Below are 7,320 nucleotides of genomic sequence, written 5' to 3'. Positions count from 1 at the left end.
TTTTAGTGAGTGTTTGTAATGATTAGCCTACAGCTGTTTGATCACAATGTTTGATTAACTTTGACTAATTTAGTGGAGTATTTAAGCACAGTTTTTCATGGCATTTGCTTTGGGAATTTTCATTTTTTTTATACTATATTAACAACTGTCTTAGGTATATAGAATCATTGCAAAATAAATAAATAAAAATTCAAAATTTTAATTGTGTACGAAGATATTAATTAATTTTCTTATAAAAATATTAATAAAGATTGAAATCAAGTATGCATTAAGATATTAATGAATTTTTTCATAAATAACACATTAATGAAAATCTAAATTTTGAATTTATAATGATAATAATAATAATTCAGGGAGAGAAATATTTTGACTCTAAAGTAAGACTTACAAGTCATATTAATTAATTATTAATTATATTACAAATGACAACTATTGATTTTTGTCCATCAACGGCTGAGATGAGAAGTAAGTCTTAAAAGTGTTACTCTGGAGTCAAAAGAACTCTTCTCCATAATTCAAACTTTAATTTTTTTTTTGTAATAATTTATTATGCATGAAAGATGGGAAAAAAAATTATGACACATGCTTGACAAAAGTATAGGATAAACTAACTATTCCACATTGATTACATGCAAAGAAAAGCTAATAAGTACAGCATGTAAAGATAAGATAAACTAACCCGTCCACATTGACTACATGTCAAACACCTCATCTTTACCAAAATAATAAAAGAAGAAGAATAAAAGTATACTCCTAACTGCATTTTTTTTTCCTTTGTTGCTAAAAATATTAACAGTATTCGAAACAAGGAAATTAGGTAAACCTGTAGATGAGTCAGAGTGCCTCTGGAAACCGTAAATCTGCAGGGCCAGGACCCAAGATCCCTTTTTGTTCGCTTATCTTGCCCAGCCCAAGAGAAGGAGGCTCTACTACATGTCCATTCATTTCATCATCTCGCCAACTAGTTCCCTGCCACAACAATGCCATGCAAGAATGTCAATACAATAACATGAATGCAAAATGATATTAGAAATATTTTAATTATAAAACGAATAAAAAGAATAATTTGGCAAAGCAAAAGCCATGAGGTTGAAGCATTTCCACAAAATTAGTACTATATAATATAAGTCACAACAATGCAAATGAGAAAATTGTCACCATCAGTTGCTTTTGCTTAAAGAAAGTTAGTTCTCACTGTACATGAAAATGGAATGTAGCTAAAAGAATTTTCCCACTAGAATTTCATTTTGAAGTACCACTTTTTTTTCACAATTTTTTATTATTTTAGTTTAAATTTAAATTATTTATTTTATTTTATTTGTTAACTGATATTTCCTGTAGGAATGACACTTGCATTGCATACACAGGAGAGTCAAGTCGTAAAAAAGCAAGATGACAGACTATATGAAAATTCTTATATACACCAGCAGAAGGAAGATTTCTTCCTCATGCTAAATACGGACCCTCAGATTATGTGGGTCCAACAGTAGAACCCCATATTTAGTGGGTCCCACAAACATCTAACCTCGGGGGTGCAATGAAATAATTATTGATCAAAGTAGTAAAATTCTTTTAAAAGTGGTACATCAAGATAAAAAAGTCTATAATAATTATTAATTACCTCATCGAGATTATAACTAGCATCTTGCATCAATGGAGTCGCAACTGGAGGTGCGATTTCTGGGTCAGGCTTTTGAAATATAAATGTGGTATAGAGACCTGCATTGGAGTAGAAAACACAAGTATCCCAATAAATAATAGGTGAAAGTGAAACCAAGAAACTTATAAGCAATAACATGATAAAAAAAAAAAAAAAACAATTGATGCATCACCTAACGCATCATATGATCGAGGAAGAAGTTTCCCCCTAGGGTCCAAAAGGTTTGGAACGTAGTTCATTAGAAGACCTGCTAATTGTGCTCTTCCAGCAACAATAACAAAAAGTAAATTGAATAAATAATCTTGCAAACTCAAATATTGCTAAAAACACACAATATAGTTGAAGGATTTGGATGGTAAGTCTCCTCCAGAGAAAGCGAAACTAACCTGTTGTCATCATAAAACTCGGTCAAATTTTGAATCTCCACATACTCAAGGCCAGCTTCCCTGGCCAACCTGAGTTTTATCAAGCAGAAGTCATATCAGATTTTTTTCAAAGTCAAAATTGAAGATAGGAACCAAACACGTACAAGCAGTTAAAGCCACTCTCATTTATTCCAAATCTCAAATTTTACATTCCACATAGAACAAAGTCAATTTCAGCATGTTTCGAATTTCTGAATGAGTGAAATCTAGACCAAAACAAATTTAAAAAATTGGCACTCAAGTTTTTCTTTTTGATACTACGACCAACACAACAACTCACGGTAGTAAATCTTGGGTTATGAAGTAAGATGAAAACCTGATGAAACTTGGAAAATGAACCAAGCAATGGGTTTCAGCAGATACATCATTAGGAAATTTTAGCTGGTATTTCTTTCCAAAGAATGGAAACCTGGAAACATTAGACAGATTCAAATGAATAACAATAAAATTGTAACTAAAATAACCAAACCAAATCAAACAACATTGGCACAAGTGGTAAGGAGCTTGTGTCCTTTAATCAGAGGTCTCGTATTCGAGTCCTAGGAATGGAAAAAATGGTCTTGGGAGAACCACCCCTATATAGGGTCTGACAGTGCTCGAACCGGATTTGTCCGAAGGATGAACCGGTTGAGGAAACTGAAAAAAAATAAAATAACCAAAGCCAAGAATTAAGCAACAAGCAGTTGATCAATTGTGGACATATATACTTTTCTTCTTCAACTTCAAAAGTAATCATGTAATTCTCTGTCCTGATGCAGTTGGGAACAATGTTTGGCTTCATGCTGCTGCTTTTGTTGTGATAAGCTTCAACATTCCTCTGGTACTTGGCCCTGTATGGCTACAATGTTAACATTATCCAGTATATTTGAGTATAAAGATCTCATGCAGGCTTTACATAAAAGCTCAGAAAGACAGTAACAAAGACAAAAGCCGATAGAGCCCAAGTAGTAATGCGATGGATGAAATCAATATATAGAAAATAGATAGAATCAATTGCAGGTAGAAGCATGAAAAAATTATTTAATCAAAAGAAGATAAATTTATTATCTAATTCTGGACTTTTTATGTAGATTTCATCTGAAACCACTAGGTAATGCTTTTCCTTTTCTTTTTTTCTCTACACTTGGTCAGAGAGATCTCATTATAAATAAAGATGCATAATATTACAAGGAAATAAATAAACCATTTGACAATATCCATTAAAAAAATCCTGACAGAACATAAAAGGGGCACACCTTAAAGTTAGTTGTAAGTAGAAAAGTCTAAATATTGAAACTACTTTAACATTAATAAAGGCATACCAGAGAAAAAGAAGACTACGAAATTTAGAACATGGTTGTAACTTGTAAGACACCAAAGACGAACTAAAAGGCATAGCTCAGAAATCCTACACCTTCGAAAGAACTACTAGAAATTTCACTGATAGAATTAGTGTAAAGAACCTTGGGATACACCACCCCAAAAGCTAGCTCAAAGAGTGGGAGTGTCCAAGGCCTTATAAACTCCACATTAGTTGCACATACAACCAATGTGGGACTATATATCTCAACACGCCCCCTCACACAAGAGCCCATTGGGCTTGAAGAGTGGACAATGCAACAGGCCCAGCCTACCTGTGCTAAGAAACGCCACAAGAGAAAGTGGGGGGCGGCGAGGCTCTGATACCATGTAAAGAACCTTGGAATACACCACCCCAAAAGCTAGCTCAAAGGGTGGGAGTGCCCAAGGCCTTATAAACTCCACATTAGTTGCACATACAACCAATGTGGGACTATATATCTCAACAATTAGGTATTCCAATACAGCATCTAGCCCAATTCCAATGGAAAATCAAGCCAATCAATGTAAACACAAGCATTATTATCCAATTATATTTCAAGTTTAAGAGATGGAACTAAATAAGAGGGACAATGTACAAGTATTTCCAAAACAGCGGAAATATTTTTGCTTGCAGTAACAATCTAAGAGAAGACAAATCAGGGAAAATTCTTAGGTTTTTTAGCTTGAACAGTATACCATCAAAGTGGTTCATTCAAACATGAGTGTAAGGAAGGGGTGTCAAATAGGTAAACCCTTAAACAATTCTACAAAAATTAATTTTGACACTATATATCATATGAATTATCTTTCACCAATAGACCAAATGAAAAAAGAATACCCAAAAAAAGTGAACACAAGAAATCGTGCAACTCAACCCGAGAATAATAGGCCTTTGATAATGAAGTCTCATACCATATGGTAGATGAGTCAGGAGTAATACCAAGAAAATAACCCCCTGGTTTCAGCAGAGATGACACGTTATGTAGAAGTCTCTGTGCTTTCTCTTCAGTTTCAAAACACAACTGCATTAAAGATGTTAATCAGAAGAGGACCGGCAGGTAAGTCTCAGAGGATTAAATAAAAAATAAATAAAAGAGTGTCGGAAGAGATAATGACTGAAAACACAGCAGGCACCAAAGTATTATATATTAAAAGGACATAAAGAGTAAAAGCAAAGTGTTAGAAAATACAATACCCTCTATTAGAGCTGAACAGAAACTATAACTCCATGTAAATAGCCAAAAAAAAAATACAATGCTCCAAAACAAAGTTACAAAGTGAATGTCAGACCTGCAAATGCTGCAAACAGCAGACAAAATCAGCCGTATTTGTCTTCTCCTCCAAATGCATTTCTATATTCTCCTGACAAAAAAAAATGAAAATATAGGTCAATAGTATAATAGACATAGTTCTGTTTAATTCAATTCAAGGTGGTCAAAAGCAAAAGACATCCTTAAGGCAGTAGGGGGTTTCAAATTTCAATGCCGTATGGCTAGAGGTGCCAAATTGTGCATGCCTCACTATTGAAAGGTGTTAACATGACAAAATAAACTATTTGACTCCTATACATCAAATTTGCCATTTAAATTAACCACTCGAGCATAAAATTCATATTAAAAAAAAAAAAAAAAAATCAAGACGTTCAATTTACATAAACCTAAGCTGCTTCATTTTCTAGCACGAAAAATGCATACTAAATACTAAATTAATAAACCTAAAAGTTACTTCAAGAAGAGATTTGATAAAGGGAAAGAATGCAATCAAACTAAAAACAAGCTAAATAAGTCGAGCTCAACCTGTATATTTTTAAACAAGCCAAGCCCAAGCTTTGAATTTGGTTCTTTTAAATAAATAAGTCAAACTTAAGCATAATCTTTTTTTCGCAAGCCAAGCTTGAGCTTCAAGTGCTCATCTTGGCTCAACTTGTATCATTCATAGCAATGTACTGAGGATTCCATTTTAAAAATTTCAGCTTGAATTGAGATTTGAAATTGCTATGAAACTTCTCTTTCTCACTCAGTTCCCTTTTCTTCTTAGTTCCTCCCCTTCATGACACTCCCTCAATTTATTTTTCTCTTCTGTTTCTCCCTTACCCATTCTACAGCAGTAATCATATCTCTCAAGCAGGTCCATATTTTCAATGGAGGATTTCTTATACCATTGAAATCTTCCTCTTCAACTCAAAAAATATGTTAGGACAAGATTGCATATCTCCCCATATAGTCTAAGTCTTTTTCATGTAGTTAACTAGGTATACTCTATACATGTCTTTCTCTTTTTTACTTCATTCTTATGGCATTTTACATTTATTTTAGCACTTATCAGAAAACCCTTCCAACAACACTTACAAACCACCCCACTTACACATATATGTTGGGTACCAGAGTTATAAAAACAGTATTACACAGCTAAAATAGAGTTGGAAAAAAAAAAAAAAAAAACTAGGAACTGACACACAATACATAATGTAAAGCCATTAAGTTGTTAAGTGAAGGACACATAAAAAGTTTTATATTACATTCCTTAACAACAAAGAATGGGTATTTCGTCTCCATCGAACCCTTTTCTAGAAAAGAGGAGATAAAACGTGAACTAGTGTTGAAAGCTCACCGTGCAAGGGTCAATCTCAAAGAACTCGGCAGTATAAGATTTCCTGTGCCTCTCCCACGCTTCTCGCATTTGGTCTATCCCAGAGGAAGAGCCGTCTACATTAGCAACAACAACAACAACAACAACCCATTGTTCATCACACTGAAACTTGATTTTGACATAAAAACAAGCAGAGCATACCAATTCCAATGTAGTGGCCAATTTGGGCATCGACCCATCTCTCAGCATCAAAACCTCCTCCACAATACAAGTCACATACCTTAAATCGAATAGAAGGAATGCATAAGGATAGGAGTAAGCGAAAAAAATAAAGGAAAAGGGAAAAAGGGGTGTGTGATACCAACCGTGGCGTAGGGGTGAGCGAAGATCTTGATGAGAGCCATTTTGGCAAAATCGTAGAGGCGTTGGTGGGTGCACTCGCGACTCATTGTTCATCGGAAATGTAATGAACACCAAAACCCAAGAAAAATCAGAGAACTACAGAGCAAAGGAAAGGGCTATTCCGCTTTCTTTCTTTTTCAATTGAGCTATAATCTGGCGGATTTATTTTTTATTTTTTTAATAATAAAATACCAAATTAGTTTGTGAAGGTCTTTTATCAGTTTATGTGGTCTTTGAAAAATCATTCAGTGGCTAAATTTCTCACAAGTATAACCAAATTGCTTTATTTTCATTTTTACCCCTAAATTTCGGCAAAAAAATTAATTTATTGCATTTTTAATAAAAAATTACGAATATGTAGTCATTTTCAAATTAATTACGAAACTATAGCAGTCAAACACGCTCACATGGGGCGTGTTCCAATCAAGGAAGACACGTCCATTTTGGGCGTGATCTACTGGTCAAACACGCCCACATGGGGCGTGACCAAGAGGAGAGAGACACGCCCATGTGGGGCGACCTATGAAGGAAGACACGCCCACATTGGACGTGTTCCAGCTGAAGGTCAAGCTCATTTTGGGCGTGAGTGACCCAACTGCAGCCTATTTAAACACTCACCCTCTATACACTCTTCACAACTCTTCTCCTTCATTATTCTTAAACTCCCACATTCTTTCTTACTTGGTTATTTATAGTGTTTGTAGTGTTTATTGATATTTTGCACTTGTTTACTCTTATTATCTTATTTTTTTTAATTTTAAGTATGAGTTCGAATTCTGAATTTGTTCGTGTTGTTCTATATTTTAACGGAAAAGAGGAAGGTCGTTGTGGTGTTGTTTTTGTAGGGGAGAAAAGGTCATCACGTATTAAACGGAACTCAACGGTTGCGGAGCTGCATCAGAAAATACGCCAAAAAATATGTCT

General features: G+C 34.4%; 1 protein-coding gene across 6 annotated transcripts; it reads right to left on the bottom strand.

Annotated features, from left to right (window-relative positions):
* Positions 1-623: 623 nt before the first annotated feature.
* LOC133302499 (mRNA cap guanine-N7 methyltransferase 2) lies at positions 624-6,515 on the bottom strand. 6 transcript variants are annotated; one of them, XM_061502287.1, is made up of 11 exons: positions 6,360-6,515; positions 6,196-6,274; positions 6,016-6,110; positions 4,696-4,767; positions 4,318-4,427; positions 2,793-2,915; positions 2,402-2,494; positions 2,047-2,115; positions 1,833-1,921; positions 1,618-1,719; positions 624-977 (listed from the first exon to the last, which is right to left on the bottom strand). In XM_061502287.1, exons 1-11 carry the CDS (start codon positions 6,441-6,443, stop codon positions 835-837), a joined length of 1,059 nt encoding a protein of 352 aa, XP_061358271.1. In that variant the 5' UTR covers positions 6,444-6,515; the 3' UTR covers positions 624-834. The 6 variants fall into 6 exon arrangements, with proteins under 6 accessions (XP_061358271.1, XP_061358270.1, XP_061358272.1 ...); XM_061502286.1 differs by having other exon boundaries at positions 624-969; positions 1,622-1,719; XM_061502288.1 differs by having other exon boundaries at positions 624-982; positions 1,623-1,719.
* Between the last annotated feature and the right edge of the window lie 805 nt (positions 6,516-7,320).

Source organism: Gastrolobium bilobum, unplaced genomic scaffold (genome assembly GCF_033153095.1).
Source record: "Gastrolobium bilobum isolate Gb01-03AN ecotype WA unplaced genomic scaffold, APGP_CSIRO_Gbil_v1 utg5446, whole genome shotgun sequence".
NCBI lineage: Eukaryota > Viridiplantae > Streptophyta > Magnoliopsida > Fabales > Fabaceae > Gastrolobium > Gastrolobium bilobum.
The sequence above is the reverse complement of the archived record's forward strand: the minus strand, read 5'-3'. Positions and strand labels throughout refer to the sequence as shown.